The sequence below is a fragment of the Thunnus albacares genome, chromosome 5 (genome assembly GCF_914725855.1).
Source record: "Thunnus albacares chromosome 5, fThuAlb1.1, whole genome shotgun sequence".
Classification (NCBI taxonomy): domain Eukaryota; kingdom Metazoa; phylum Chordata; class Actinopteri; order Scombriformes; family Scombridae; genus Thunnus; species Thunnus albacares.
This window is the reverse complement of record NC_058110.1, coordinates 19473558-19490434: the sequence shown is the minus strand read 5'-3', so window position 1 is coordinate 19490434 and position 16877 is coordinate 19473558. Positions and strand designations below refer to the sequence as shown.

Sequence of the window (16877 nt, the reverse complement as noted above, 5' to 3'; positions counted from 1 at the left end):
CCACACACACACACATTTCCCATTACATCTGAGACACTTTAATGTAAATAACAGTTTTTATGGTGTTATCATTTCACGTTAAAAAGAAACTTTCAGCCAATGAAACCACTCAAGATCTTAATTTTGGATTTTTATTGAAAGACTTGCAAACAGAGTACAGTTTACATAGGGACAGAATAGTGGATGTCTAACACTTGTTCAGGAAAAAAGCACATAACCTGGAGCTACATAGATCCAAAAGCAGAATGAAATTCAGAAAAAAAAACACTTTTTTACACTCTTGAAGCTAAAAAGGAGCAACTAGACAGCACTGCCCAATTAACAGTACCAAATGAATGTGTCCAAAACAAAATTTAAGAAAAATGAAAACTAATGTTATGGGCAAGGTTTTTGGAGAACTTTGGAAAAGGAAGAGGGGTTGGAGTGTGTGTGTGTGTGTGTGTGTGTGTGTGTGTGTGTGTGTTTGCATGTGTTACCGTGCAGCCTTTGTACAATATCTTGCATTTAGGGAATTTCTCCCCTGGCTCTCCAACAAGTGTGAAGCAACTCACAAGACTTTGAGTGAAGGTTCAAGTTTAAATACACAATATGACGAAACAAATCTCAATCTCAGTGGAAAGGCTTGATCAGTCCAGTTTCACATAATTTTGTACAACTGTATGACTGCAAGCTCATGATTTTGCAACTTCACTATAGAATGAATAGCTACATGAATAAAAGGAACATAAATAATGACATGGGATGAGCTGATTTGAAAAAAGTAAATGTTTGACCATAAGGTAGTTTACAACATGGGAGTAGAGCAAGAATTAGGAACTCAGTTTTCTGTCTGTATTTACAATTTGTAGTGGACAATGCAAATCATAACGCTTCCTCAGGTTTTTCACTCTCACTATTAGCTGAGAATTGTACCATGCTGTTCTTACTTGTGTGAATGCAAAATTTTCAAACTGCACTGAGTGTTTGGATTTCAGCATGAAGAGGTTGTTTGGTGATCATATGATACACACAATCTGGATTTAAGATGCAGAAATTTATTGAGAGATGCAGTGGACTGCTTCCCCTACACTCCAGTAATAATATGTAGTATTTGGATGCCATGGGGAGATCTCTCTTAACCAGTCACCTCAATGTCAACCAACCAAACAACACTGCATGGTTACTTTTCTTCTGGGGATCAAGTGGATTCTTCTTCTGGGTGAGTCTTTAAACTCTCAAGTTTTAACTGTTAATCAAGACCAAGAGAAATCAAGATATACTTTATTCGTCCCCAAATCCAGTGTTCCAGGTGCTGTGTATTGCATCATGAACACCTGTTTCATAGCCCCCTGCCCATCCCAGCTCTGGGCGACTGGCTGGGACGCGCAGTGCCCCTCTGTCCATCCCTGTCCTCCTGCTCTCCTGCGGCCTGTGTGGGTGGGGAAGGTGGGGGATAGGAGGGAGGAGGGATAGTAAGGCGAGGGAGAGAAGGCAACGCAGGCCTGGGAGAGGTGGGAAGAGGTGGAGGAGTGGCCGAGCTCTCAGTTGAGGAGTGTTGTGAGGAGCGTGTACGGGAGGTGGCAGGCGAGGCATGTGTGCTCCGTGCACGTGGTGGTTCAGGGGGGCAGTCACTGATTTGCTCCAGCAGCGAGGGCATGTCTCCCTCAATCTTCTCCAGAACAGCAGCCATTTGCTTCTCTATCTGCTCAATCACACTGTCCATTTGCCAGTCACTTGTAGTGCTACTCCCACTTCCTCCATGGTGTAGCCCAGTCCCGTACATCCCTACCCCTCCTCCAGTCGTATACAGAGAACTGTACGGACTCCCATAGCTCCCTGCTATCCCCATGCCTACAGTCCCAACTTCTGGGTTGTATGGTGTGGCATGCCGGCCCAAACTAGCAGAGCTGCCTACTGTATAACAACCCTGTCCTGTCGCAGGACCTGCCCTGGCTATGCTAAACTCAGCACTATATCTGTCTGTTTTCCTGGCATCCTTATCCTTTCTAACCACTGGGCTAGCATCACCCCTTAGCCTAACTCCTGGACCTGCATCCACCCCAGTTCCAGGCCCAATTGCTGGAGTGACAGGCGCTCCCACTGACCTCTCTGCCACTGCCTCAGGTAGTTGGGTCTGACACCAGCTTCCGTCAGTCTCATCCTTCTGCTCCTTCTGCGGGGCTTCTGGCTTATTCTCAGGTGAGGCTGTTGTAGCAGCAGAGGCTGTGGGTGGAGGTCCATGGAGTGTTGCAGCCATTTTACGCTTGCTGCTGGGATCAGGGGAGGTGGATGGATGTTTAGTGCCTGAAATACCGTCTGTCAGCTTGGGGGGTTTAGGGGTCACCACTGGGGTTGGTGTGGATTCTGGAGCAACTTTATTTTGACCCAAATTGGCAGCTATTTTCCTGGTTCCATCGCCTGCTGCTTTCTTTGCACCAATCTTATCAGACTCCTCCTGTGAAAGTTTGGGTGCTGCATTTGATTGGCAGAGAGACTCCTGAATATCTGATGGGGAAATTTTTACAGATGGGCCTTTACTCATCTTTACTTCTTCCTGTTTTTCTCCATCCTGGTCAATACCTGCTGGTCTATTTTCAACTGTCACCTCTAAAGACACGTTACTTGATGTCACACCTCCATCACTCGCCCCTTTTTCTCCCTCATCACTTGTCCCCTGGGATACACCCCCTTCCCCATCTCCTGTCTCCTCACTGCCCTGTACCTCGGCTGAACTGTCAATCAGTGCCTCTGAATTCTTCAGTCGTTGCATGAAGGTGGTGACACGGATTGCTTTCTGCAAAACAGACAGAGGCAAAGAAAAAGGACAGAAGGATAAAATAGACTTATATTTACAATATACTGCTTTTGGCAAGAAACACCCATATTGACTTGTTTCCCTAAAAGAAAAAAAAACTGATACTAAAGTTGGTTGTGGCAAAGCATAAAAAATAAGCTTTAAAGACAAGTATTTCACAAAAAGCTTGTCAAGGCACCATGATTTAGCATCATCATACTAAGCGCTGTGATGTGATTCTTGTGAACTGAACAGTGCAGAAAGATTAGTGCGAGTTATTTACTTCCAGGAGGATAAGACATCTTGTACCCTGGTTTGAATCAATCTCAAGACTCATTCTTCCCAAGCAACTCCTTGTCTTTCTCCTTCATTCTTACACTCATCTGTCTCCTTTCGATCTACAAACATCAAAGGAGTTAGGGAAAATGTGTGAGCTTAGAAGTTGTTTCTAAACCAGGGAATTGTTTCTCTGGAAGTGAAAAGCCATTTTGACACAGAAATGTCACTGATTGCAATATGGCTTGACTGAGCAGCTTCTGTACAGCTCTAAGTATGACTTGAATGTAACACTGAGGTACAGTATGGGGCAATGAGCCAGGATTCACATAAGAGGAATGACAGAAGGCCTTATAGTTCAAGTCACTTCATTTCAATAGTCCACAGTGGCCTACATCCCTCATATCCTTTCCATTTCTCCTTCTCCTTATCTACACTAATCTAGAAACTACACAAGTAATGAGCAAACCCTCTTGTTGCTGATCATTATCTTGTTTATACCAATCTGGTTTCACAGACTAGTGCAGATGAGGAGTAAGAAAGGAACCGAGTGGGCCACTTTGAACATCTTGATCTAATCCAATGAGGAAAAGTGGGGCAGAGTGGATGGATCTCTTCTGGGACAGGCAGAGTGACAGTGGGCAGGAACAGAGCATGTGACGAGAGCTTCACCAGTCAAAACATGATCAATACATCTCAAGGCTGACTGAGGTTTAACTTGAAGAGTTTCCCAAATGGTCGATTATTATTGACTATTTTACCTGTAAGTACCTCTTTTTAATTCAAAAGGACGTTCAGCCATAAAAAAAAGATGTTTTGTTATTGAATCATGCCAGACTGAATGTGAGATTCTGCCAATGCTCTGTCCTTCCACTCTCCCTCACAATGAGCTACAATACCTTCAACTCCTGGGAATCATATGTGGAAAGAGAGAAGAGGGTTATAGCTGTTACTTATGCTGTTAGGTCAGCACTACCATCTCGATTTCTTCCCACTTGGTCTCCAGCATTTACATCATAATGACATTCTTATGATAATCAACATATAATGCAAATTCAAAACATATCTCTGCAGGGTTGTATGCTGAACTAAAAGCACATTATGTGCCATCATTGTTACAAATAAACCAATTATCCTGGTGTCATTTTTACTGCGGTCATCTTTATTGTTGGCCTTAGTCTTCCTCCTGTCTCTCCTCCTTTACCCCTGCTGCTTACTCGCCGTTATCATCAGCAACTTCATTTACTGCTACACAAAGAAAGCAAGAGTGAGAGAGAATTCATACCCGCCATTTGGCCTTTGCAAAGTTCTTCTCAAACTGGGCACACACACCATCCTTCAGGTTCTTCTCTGATGCACCATTCCCTGCAATCCTGACACAGGTGACAGACCATAAGTCAGTAAGTGAGTGCAAGCCCTGTAGGTGTGTGCTGAAGTTAGAAGTGTGCGAATATGTGCACACAATTACCATTCATGCCAAAGTGCATCTTGCGCTGTGATTCTCAGCATCTGGTCCACCTCCATGAGTCGACAGACGAGCTCCTTAGCTGAAAGAGAAAAAGCAACAAAAAAGTCAAAAGGTCAATTTAAGGGACATCATAAGAAAATAGCAAAAGGTAGTCTTTTCCTTTCTCTTTTTTTTTAAAACAGACAATGTACATTTTCATGGATATTGACTGACAATTTGTTTGTGAAAAGTAAGATATATGATGGTAATTTTGAGCTATTTAAGATCTTACTTTTATCTACTTTAAATTCAGGCAAACATACAGTACGCTTTTTTCTAACTCTGGTACCAGCACGTCCTCTGAAAATTCAATTGGAATTGGGTATTTATTGCCATCGTGTGGTGGAGCTATGTACCTGCAGGTGAAATGTCATCCCAGTATGGAGAATCAAACTCAAATTCGCCAGCAACAATGCGACAGAAGATGATGCGATTATGTAGATCTGTGTTCTCCTCCTCTGTCTCATCATAAAAAGGAGGGTTACCTGATAAGCTGCAAAAAGGGAAATATACATAAAGCAGAAAGGGAAATTGTTTTAAAACCATGCAAAAACCCTCCCCCCCAAAACTCCTGGTTGTGAAACAAAACAATAATTAAGTTGAAAATGTATTTGCAGCTCAATTTGTATTGTTGTGGAAGGTCAGATATAGCTTTTGTAATTAGTGACGGAGACTCACAGTATGAACATAATGACACCCACAGCCCAGCAGTCCACAGGACGACCATATCGGTGACGAGCCACCACTTCCGGCGCTGAGAGACAGCAAAGAGAGAAGACAGGGAGAGACAGTGAAAGGAGGAGAGATTCAAATGGCCTGGGTTTTCATTTATAAACCATCCCACCACATTCATAATTCTACCCTGCACAGGCAAGAGCTCCCCTTTGCACACTCAATTTTCCTCATTCTTTTTCCTGTCAGGGCCTCTGTTCCCTTTCCTTATTTATGTGTCTAATTACTCGGCTCAGTGTTATGAATAACTGTCCTGGCCTTTCACCACAGAGAACCAGGCCAAAGCACAGCTCTGAACTCCGAGTTGCCCTCACATAAACCTTTGAGAGGGAAAGGAGCGAGACGGTACAGAGGAGATGAAAAGAGAAGAGGGGGAAGCGGGCAAGAGTTAGATGCTTTCAATTCTGTGTGTGTGTGTGTTTTATTGGGTTTAATGATTGTTTTTCACTGTGGCAGTTTATCTCTGACAGATTATCATCTTCAAAAGCATGTTGAAGACAGAACTCAAAAAGTTAAAGCATGCCCGCAGGCCCATATAAACAACAGAAGGTAAAGCAAAAAAATAAGATGAGACACAGATGAGAGACAGAAAAAATATAAAGGAATTAAGTTATATATAAAAACAGAACCACAAATACTGGTAAATAGAGAGTATCCTACCCAGGTATTCTGGTGTTCCACAAGGCTCTGTGATGGGTCCATTCTCAAACCTGGACAGGTAGAAATCTCGCAGAACTACTTTGTTGTGATTGTTTTCTGTGTAGTACATCAGGTTTTCCAGCTAAACAAAATGAGGGGCAGAATAAGTGTTCTCATACAAGTACAGCCCTACACTCCTATTCAGGCGGTAAATAATGGAAAGTTCATTAAATACTGTGGCAGATTGAGAAGCACACCCTGTATCTCTGAAACAAGTGTGATGTAATCAGGCCTCATTTAGGGTGGTCACATGATTTTTGGCATGGTGAAACAAGGCCTTGAAACATGTGTGACAAACTGTGTCAAATAGTCTGCTTTGAGCATAACATCACTAGCTTTGACTTTGATGAAGTTGTTGGATTCAATCTAGCCACAATGCTGAGGATTGAAAACATCAAATGACTGCTGTCTGCCAGTGTGGATCTGTCGCTGACAATGATGAGAAACACACCTATCTGAGTGAAGGAAGCATCTGGGCTCCTGTTTATGAATTTATTTGTACTGATCTGAAAATGTAGTTTTCATTCAGTTTCATAGATTTACAGGATGAAAGAGTCCAGATTGAAAGAAGATCCCCGCTTCTACCAGTAGAGGGAGTCTGAAGCCCAAGAGACGCTGTTATACCACCCTAATCGGTTGATAATGAGGGCTAAAGATATGAATTTGTGTGCGTGTGTGTGTGTGTGTATCACTAGAGATAGCATTGAGCCATAAAGACAGTGTTTGCTCTCTTGCTAAAAATTCTATCAAATGTTGAGTCATTAACTGAGATGGCAGTGCAATGCTTTTATGTGTCTCCTCAGAGATTCTGTTGACTAAATGCAGAAAATTGCTTTCCGGGGCGTAACGGCGAAGAGGGCCACTCACTCTTTAAATCTATTTGTTATATTTCTTCCTGTATTTTTAGAATGTAAGTCACCATCCTTTTTATTTCTTTTTATAGTAATGGCACTTACCACACACACCCTGCCACACACACCATAATGTGTACCTTCAGGTTCCTGTGAACTATGTTGAGGGAGTGTAAGTACGCTACAGCCTCAAGGACTTGTCTGATGACATTGGAGGCGTCTCTCTCTGTGTAATTCCCCTGGTCCAGAATCCAATCGAATACATCTCCTCCTGTAGCACTACATGCATTCACACACACACACACACACACACACACACACACACACACACACACACACACACACAAACATCGGTACACACATGAGCAAATATACTTATAAAAATAAATACAAGTTGGTGCCTCTGTTAACCACATGTTGCAACACAGCAAATCACTTTAAGCTTTCCGTAACACAGTTATCAAAAGCCCCGCACTCTTGTTTTTATGTCTATGAGTAAGGCAATCTGCTTCAACTAGCCACAAGCTAGTGCTGCAGAGCAATTAAAACTTAGAGTATTGGTCATTACTCGATAAAGATTTGGTTAACTTTGGAGAGAATATAAATGATTTGTGTGATCATTGAGTATCGCCTCCAGCGGGAGGACTATTGCTTGGGCAAAAGTGTGAGCTATGAACAGACACATACACACACATACACACACAGATGACTGCAATAACTTTGATCGCAGTCTGCCTCTCTGTATTGCAGTAACAGCTTGGAAATACGTTGTCGATGCAGCTTCAATAAATGTTATTGCTTAGAAATAAAGCTGCAAATGTTGAAAAAGGTACTAGTCACAAGAGACAAGGACTCTGTCGATCCCAAGCTCTCTGTAGAGGCTCTCTTATGGCAAGGTATTGCTTCAGGAGCACTGAGTAATGATGAGTGTTACCAAGAGCAAATATCTCATCAAATCTAAAATCTTCCTCTGTGGCTAAGGAGAGCAACAGAGCACACAGTAATAAGAGGATAGACTGAACCCCTACCCTTGAGTTGATGGATTTGTGTGTGTTAAGGTACATGAAGACACACACGCACAATTAAGACACACACAGGAATGCTTGCACAAGAAAGATAAATAGTGAAACAGTAAAAACACACACTCACAGTTCCTGGATGATGAAGTATTCTTTCCGGGTCTCGAATGTGTCGATCAGCTGAAGGATGTTTGGGTGGTTGACCCTGAAACAGCAAAAATGAGTCACAGACTGTAACCTTGCAACAGTGAAAGGTCTTGCATGCACTGAAAGGTGCTAACCATTCTCTGTAATTTGAATAGACTTATATACAAACAAGATTGAGTGGGTGTGAATCTCTTTAGCTGGGTAGATACTTCAAAAACAGAGCAAAGCAGAAGTTACAAACACCTGTGCTCACATTATCACAGCAGCCAGGGTTATTGCATGAATTGTGTGAGTGCGAATATGAACAGAAATTTAAAAATAACAAAGCATTCTCTTATTCTCCCTCTCTCTGCCGCTCTCCATTCCTCAATCATACATCCATCTGTCCACAGACTGACTGCGTACAATTTCAGGATCATGATTTCGTTCTTGGCAGCCTTGCGGACTTTCCTGCCGTCTTTCTTGAGGAATTTCTTGCAGACAAACACCTTGTCTGTTTGTCTGTCTTTAGCCAGGCACAGCTCGCAGAACTCCTTCCTACGCAAGAAGACAGAGAACAGACGCAGAAGGCAAAAAAGGTAAATGTCAGAAGAAAGACATGTGGCTGAAGTGTTACTGTAAGATTGAAAGCACAGAAAAATTTATATGGACATCGTTGATCACATATGAGAGTATGGTCCAAGAAACAAATGGCTTAATATTCACATTGGGGAGGGACAGTATATTGGCTGTTTTGGTCAAAAACAGTGAAAGAATTTAATTGGATGGCGAGTCGTTGGAATAAGAATAAAAGGCCCATAAATAAAAATGCAGAAATGGGTCTTTTGCTGCCAACAGCTGGGCATCGTCTGGGTTTGAGTCTTACGGGTTTACAGCACTTGACCCAAATAGATTTTTACAAGCTGTGTAATGCAAAATTAAACTACAACTTTTCACATTAAATCTTTCATGCCCAATAAATACTATCTGAGAAAATTCAGTGGCGCTCTTGCTTTATTTTTCATTCTTTTTCTACTGTAAATCATTACATTAACATATTGGTAGTAAATTGGTTTAAGGCACACTAGAGTAGAAAATGAAATACAGAATAATGAATATATTTTTTCTTTACCATGGCCTTGCTACCTTTAACCTTCTGTCCTCATAAAATCAAGAATTGCGCATATACAGTGTGTGCACTTAATTTTGAGTTGATGTGTGTGTGTGTGTGTGTTATATAAAAGATGAGCAGAAATCTCTGAGGCCAGATGCTGATGTTGCCATATGGCCTCTCACACTGATTGGTATGTGTGTGTGTGTGTGTGTGTGTGTGTGTGTGTCTGTGTATGTGCTTTCAATGTGTCAAGAAGAGGTGTTCAGGAGTAGAAAACAGACACCATTCAGCCAGTCAAGCAGCAGAGTGATTTTCACAGCTCTTTGAAAATATGTCTAAAGGATTTTTTTAAAGACACAGAATATTTCAAGTGAATAAATTAAAGACTTCCAACAATGTGTTTCATGAACTGTTGTGATCAAAAATATACAGACAATTGGTTGGCATCATTTTACAAAATGTGTCTCTTAAGTCTGTTACACACTAGCCTCATGCTATTACCTTCTGTCATTCCCTCAGTGAAACCCGTGTGATGTGCCAAACCAAATCTGCAGTGATCCAATTCAATTTTGAAATAATTTGTGAAGGGAATAAAGACCATTTGGGAATATTGGAATGTGCCCATAAATTCTACATGGGAGAGGAGTAAAAAGAGCCAACAGAGAACCCATCATAAGGCTTTATGGTACTTACGCTCGGAGGACCTGTCCAATCTCATATTTGTCTGTGACATCAGACATGCTATCATAAATCCGCCCATCTCGCAGGGCAAGGCACCCAAATGGCATGACGGCATTCACCTAACAAATAAAGACACAGAAATTTCAATCATTGCACTACAAAGGGGGAAAGTAAAGCACGAGTCATTTTGATGACACCTTTAGGTAACAGACAGATAAAGGGATTGCAGACAAGCATGGACAAGCATGTTAAATTAGAACAGAGGTACTGATGAAACATTTTGAAAGCCTCCCTTAGCCGAAGTCAAAGACACCGAGGGAGTGCCATTACTATTAGCCTTTAAAATATACAGTACACTGGAGAACCACAGACAAGTCAATTTCTGAGCGGATCTGGATACTAACGCTTCTGGCAGCCTGGTTGCGTGCCAGCCTTGTCAACAGATACTAAGCTACCCACTAAGCTTCTCTCCACTCTGCTAAAGTCTGTAGATTCTGTGCAACGTCTGTCAAGTTCAAGTTAAACTTTATTTAAAAAGGGCAGTGTCCCTGTGTCCCTAAAGCAGCTGGCTTCTTCAGCAATCACTAGAGACCCGAGTAACACTGATAGCACTTGGTTTTAATGACGAGAAAATTAGATTTTTGTTTGTAGTCTGTGTGCGCGCAATTGTGTGTGTGTGTGTGTGTGAGTTTGGATTTGATGTAGCTCAGTAGTTCATGACCTTTTAAACTCGCTGTGAATGTCCCTAAGAATGGTTTTTAATTTCTCTTTTCACTTCATAGTAACTCTCCCTGAAAATGCACTTGACAGGGAAAAGCAGCATCCATTGCAATGATTACGTGTGTGTGACTGTATATATGTGTGTACATATATATATATATATATTTCACAATCACATTCTTTTTTTCTTAAATGATCTTATCATGTCCACCCTAAAATAGTGTGTGACCCCACAGGAGGTCCCAAACGCCCAGGTAGAAAATCAAGGATCTAGATAGTGAATCAGCAATCGATATACCATCTCACCAGTCCTCAGGCAATCCTCACCCACATCCTTTAACACTCCATCTACTGTAGGAGACAGATTCCCTGGAAGCTTCAGCCATATATTCTCAAGGTCCTTCTCTGCTCCTAAATAGCCGATTTAACCCAGTCCTGTTGGATAATTCACTTCTATTGTTTCTCTTTGACTTTCCCTTAGTGCGGATCTGTACCTTCAGTTTATCTTCTGTCTCTCTGGGGCTCAGGAACACACCATGGAATTGACCAAGTTGGGAAATTATGTGATAGGAGGGAATGGGACACTTGATTAGTGTGAGTGATGCTAGATTCAGCCAGTAATGCTGTGACTTCAGGATTGTGTTGTATGTATAAGTGAGGGAGAGAGACAGAGAAAGAAAAGAGCTTAGAGATAATAAGACAATATAATGTGAGGACTAAGAAGAGAAAGAAAATGAAAATCCTCAGAGATAATGACATTTTGCTAATTTAGGATTAAGGAACGAATATCACTGATGTGAAATCCTCACTCGCATACTTTCTCTCTCTCTCGAAGTGTGTGTTTACGTATGTGTGTGTAGCTGCTGTATCACTGCTGCAGATGATAGGGCCAGAGGTGCTTCTGATCTATGGTGGAGGCGGGGCTGGAGAGTACTGTGTAATCCCAGTGCTGGCCCTAATCTCTAATCTGTATCCCTAATCCAGAGCACTGGGATACACTCTGTGTGTATGTGTGCATGTATAAATGGGTTGGTCTGAGCAAGTGCAAAAGGTTGATGCGGATATGTCACATGTGCAGATACAAGTTTGTGTAGAATGGTGTGTGTATGTGTGTGTCCATATGTGCATCCATGTGTGAGTGTAATGCCCCAGTGAGACCGAGGGGAATTTAGTGGTGGATTGAAAAGGCCTAGTTTTGCCAGAAGATTATGTAAGCACAACAAAATTCCCATGACAAGGTCCAGGACGGTGAAGGTGATGCTTGCTTGATGTGAATGGAGCACATCCATCACTGTGGGAACAGAGTGTCCCCACTGAACGTCATTTGTCAATAAGGTTTAGCAGTTATGACTGCCAATAACGATTTTAGATGGTAGATTTTGAGCACTTTTTCTTGTTTTTGATCTGCTCTAAAACTCTCTCTCTGTTGGCCACTATATTCTCTCTGACTTTAAAGATACATAATTCTGTTATGCTGCCCCCAAATTCCCACATCTCAGCTGCTGGTGTTTCAAAGCTCAACACTGTCTGCAGCTGATTTTCAAAACATCCTCACTGACTTGGGAACAAATTTAAAGATTTGCTGAAGCTACTATATCTTTAAGTCTTCATACTGGCATTTTTTTTTTTTTTTGCAGACTTTTCCTCCTGTTTCTCCAGTCAGTAATGGTTTAACTTTAGTCGAAACTTTTAGTGGTGCTCTTCTCTTTTCAATGTCAAATATTAATTCCCTGGAGGCTTGGCTTGCATTTTAGATGCAGGTATTTTCTTGGTGCATGTAAGTCTGGTCTGATCTGTCCTTTGTTTTAGGTATACTGTATGTTTGTCCTTTTTTCTCATGTGCTAGTGGTGATTGTTTCTCCAGCTAGAAACTCAGATGCCATAACATAACACCATACCTGCAGAATACTGAGTCAGTATGAACCTTGAAGTTGACGGAGAGTAGGAGGCGATATGGGAGGATATGAGAAGAAAGGAGACGAGCAGGGAGGGGTGGTAAAGATGGAAGACGAGGAAAGAGGTGAGAAACGATGGGAACGGAAAGGCAAAAAGGAGAAAAGGTACACTGTGACTAAGTGAAAAGGTGGATAGAGAAAATAGTGTACAAAAGAACAGTACAAAGTGTAAAACACAAAAGTGCAGAGGCAGATTGAGTACCTCTCAACCTCACAGCTCCACATCTATGTGCTTGCGAATGTTTGCCCAGGTAAAAGCGTGTGTGTATGTGTTAAAAGGTTATGTGTGATAATGTGATGTGTGACTCATGTTTATGAGGGAACGAAGGGCTGTCCCCAAAGTCAGAAAGCACTTGAAGGCACTCTGACATTGCAACCTCTCTGTAAAACAAATTCCGAGCATGCATCCTGAATATCTGCTAGATCGAGGCAGGTAGCACAATACCTGAGATGAAACAAAAGCATTGAAGTACAATGCAACAATTCAGCCACCCTTAGGGATACCAGCAGTGATTTCCCAGAAGCAGGTGTTGCTTTGAATTTATGAAATTGGGCACTGTGATCTGGGTGTTTTGACATCTCAATGGCAGAAATGATCACACACATTAAAACACATTAAAAGAAACTCTGTAGTCATCCCTGTTATTCATTTGTATATTTAAAATCAAAGATGAGTGAGCATCCAGCGTTATGTTTGCTAAGTGGTTTCACCTCATTGTTGCTGTAGTGAAACTGTAATGTGAATGCAAATATATTATTTTCTGAAATGATGAAGTCAGACAGCATTTGCATTGTGAACCAGACAGGTATGTCCCGACAAATCTGATCACAGAGTGTATCTCCTACCAGTAAATGTGTCAAATGTATTATTTCAGGATAAATCCCTTGAGATGTATCATCTTATTTCGAGAAGGTCCATTATGGATTTCAAATTTGAATACGGAGATCAAAAAGAAGTCATGTTTATGTTACTCAGCATAAATCTGGCATTCATTTAATGATAAAGGGTTTATGTGCTTAGATTCTTGAAGAGCAAGACCAAAGGAGCTTTTTTGCATTTTGTCATCTCATTTAAAATTAAAGGCAATGAGGGACTGCAATGTTTACAACATTAGTCAGACGTTCTGAGTGTGCAAGTACCTGTTTTGTCACCGTCATGTCCCTTTATGATGGCTCTCATTTGATCATTCTAGGACACATTAAGCAACTGTCTGGATGCTCAAAAATCGAATTGTACGCACACTGTTATTGAGTGTCAGCTGGTCACTGTGATACAATGAAACACAACTAAAATGGGAACTATTTTATCTCTACATCCCTCTGAATGGGGATGTAGGAATGCTGCAAAGCAATAAAGAATTATTGACAATCGCATTGTGTGGTGCACATTCATGATTATGATTATGTCTTTAAAATATACACCCATTAACACACACAGGCACACACAGACTCAGGTGTGAAGGCACACCAAGCTATTCAAGACATCACGCTTTATCTTCACCACCTTAAATCAAATTGCTTGTGCACGTCTCTGTATCTGAGTGTGTCTGTGTGCTTGTTCACAAGTGTTGAATTGAGGCTTCGGCAAAGCTCAAAAATGAATCGAATGGAATACAGTATCTTTTTATCAGCTCAGAGGGGAAGTGTTTCAGAGGTTCTCAGCGTCAAGGTTATTCTAAGAAAATCTGCTATTTACTGGCACTCATCTCTTTAACCATCCTATCCTATTGAGTCCATCAGTCCGACTCTGGAAATAAAAAAAGGAAAGAAACCTTCCTCCCTTATCTGCTAGGACTAATGGTGCATTTTGCAGCTCATCTCTAAATACAATAAACTTAGTGAAGAAAAGCAGTCTTTTACAGTAAGGCTATGTTCTGTATAACAAGCAGCTGTGACAAGTCTGGCTTTTGATCTGCCTCCATTACAGAAAGCGATAATAACTGTGAATGTACGGTATGTTATGGAAATATTTCACCGACTGCAGTGCGAAAATGCTTTTGCAGATTCTCTCTGAGTTGTCAGTCAAGTGGTTCGATGTGCCGGTGTGTCCTTGTCACTGTCAGACAGATGCAGTGCAGCGATGCTTAAATATCAACAACAATGCCATTATCAGCACAAATCCCGATGTGATTAAATGATGTCGCATCGGCTCTGTTAAGAGGTGACATGAGATCTATGGTATGATAAGATAAACAGCAACAAGCTGTGTGCGAGTGTGTGTTTATAAAATGTATTTATAAGTATGTCAATGTTTGCCTCGGGAGAGGAGTTGGAGCAGCAGAGGGTCTGTGGCTGACCTTACTTTCCGCCTGTGTGAACAAGAGATGCCAGGCCTCACATGTCAGACTTTATGTGAGCACTAACCACCTGAGTTACACACAAACACATGCGTACGCACACATGTACACACATCTGACCTCTACTAGGAGCATGCTTGTAGGTTCATACGTAAGCACGCACATCATACAGCTCAGTGCACTTCACTATGGCTGTCCTTACGTGACAGAGAAGCACGCTGAATATATCTATCCCTCATTAGTGTCTGACATGTCACTCTGCTTATATCACGGCAGCATGGACACAGGTGTGTGATTCTACAGGAATAACATGTTTATCCCTTCAACCAAACAGCGGGATCGTCTCACTTAAAAGCCTCTTTGTCTTTCCCTGCCTTCCACGCTTTCTTCCCTTTCTATTTTCATTCCCGCTCCCGCACCTCTCCCTGCCTCTGCGTGGCTTTCATCTCATCGTTTTCCCCTTGCCCATCCCTGTTTTAGTAGAGCTCCAGTCCTAAAGGTTTAATCATGGCAATCCCTCACTGAGGCAGGAGAGAAGAACATCAGGGGTTACGACTGATGTGGCAACCCCTGATGTTCTAACTGTTACACTAATGGGAATAACAACGAGGAAGAGTGTGGACATGTTTGCCATTCCTGCACTTTACAACCGCTAATCCTACTGCACTAGCCCCTGTGCGTGTGTGTGTGTGTGTGTCTGTATGAGCAAGTAAATGAAATGAATACATTTAAGAGACATTATCGCATGCTGAACATACCCACAGTATACTGGAAGGACATTTTCTGTGTCCCAAAAGCTCTCATTGGACTGATGAATCCCACCACTGCCATTAGGTTTCCCACATTTAATAAGATTAGCAATAATGATTTTTGCTTTCACCTTCATAATCATTTGTATTTCTTGTGTGCAAATGAGTGTGTGTCTCTTCATCTGTGCATAACCAGAGATGGCAGTTGCAGCCTGTTCCTTATTGATCAACCCCTAAGACCTCTCATGATTTACTCGACTAAGCACGTAGAAAAAACATGGTCAAAATCGACTTTTTATCCAGCAACTGTAGAGCTTAGGGTTAAAAATTCTTCAGAAGAAATTTCATTAGACTCACAACCTTATGTAAGAATTGCACTGGGTGTAATTAGGAAATCATAACACAATGAATATTCTAGACACAGCTGAAAGCACTTTTATTTTGCCATTAATATCATTATGGCCCGCAAAAGCTATTTCCTGTACGAATATAATGGCATTAACCAGAAATCATTCCACTGATTCCTACTGAGCTCATTCCCTGAGTTGACGTGTGTGTGTTCGATATTGAGCGGAGCACGCAGCAGCCCGAGGTTGGTCCCAGGCTTTATCAGGATGCTGTGACGTCAAAGTGGGGCAAATAACAGAGTTGTGAGGACAAGACAGAACACACTGGAGAGAAGAACTGAGGAAGATGGAGAGGAGAAGCAGACGAAGGGCCAATTATCAGCATAAGTGTGCTTATTAAAATCAAGTATAATAGAGGATGCGAGAGTGAGAAAGAGAGGGAATGGATTATAATTTTAAATACACAGATACACACACACAAAACTTACAGGATTATGAGTTATGCATCATGTGTGGATAACACATAACGACTAGTTTGTGTGTGTTTTGGTGCATCAAGGCCCATTACGTATACTTCTCCCTCTGAGTTCCCAGTATGGGGTCTTATCCGAGCTTGTTATAAACACTAATTCCCTTATTGCTCACAGAGCGGCTCTCATCTGAGGCCTGTGCGTGCGTGCAGTGTATTTGTGCGCGTAAAGGCGAGAGACAGTGAATGTGTGTATGTGTATGTGTGTGTGTGTGTGTGTGTGTGTATGTGACTGCAAGGCAGACACACTGCCAGAAACAGGCTTAATAAGGAAACTCTGTAATGAAAATTCATCACATGTGCCCAGGGAGAGAAGGAGGAAGAAACCCATTTCCAAATGACATATAAAACCCACCAAATTCTTGTAGTTCCACACAAACACACAGTCACACTCCCCACACACATGCAGCACATGAATATATTGCCATATTCTAAATGATTTGATTTATCTGTTTCTAAATCTCACACCACTCTGTCAGAAATACCTCCTTCCTCACCTTTT

At 41.7% G+C, this 16877-nt stretch overlaps 1 protein-coding gene across 3 annotated transcripts in view; it reads right to left on the bottom strand.

Moving 5' to 3' along the window:
* Positions 1–117: 117 nt before the first annotated feature.
* Positions 118–16877, bottom strand: part of camkvl (CaM kinase-like vesicle-associated, like) — a 41570-nt gene continuing 24810 nt past the window's right edge. For 2 of the 3 annotated variants that reach the window (XM_044351627.1, XM_044351629.1), the window contains 11 exons: positions 9791–9897; positions 8410–8541; positions 7988–8062; positions 6979–7117; positions 5949–6069; positions 5235–5310; positions 4913–5049; positions 4518–4596; positions 4335–4422; positions 3949–3957; positions 118–2773 (listed from right to left, as the gene is read on the bottom strand). In XM_044351627.1, coding sequence (XP_044207562.1) covers positions 1319–2773; positions 3949–3957; positions 4335–4422; positions 4518–4596; positions 4913–5049; positions 5235–5310; positions 5949–6069; positions 6979–7117; positions 7988–8062; positions 8410–8541; positions 9791–9897 — 2418 coding nt within the window. In that variant the 3' untranslated portion in view covers positions 118–1318. The remainder of the gene's footprint in view (positions 2774–3948; positions 3958–4334; positions 4423–4517; positions 4597–4912; positions 5050–5234; positions 5311–5948; positions 6070–6978; positions 7118–7987; positions 8063–8409; positions 8542–9790; positions 9898–16877) is intronic. The other variant, XM_044351628.1, reaches the window with a different exon arrangement.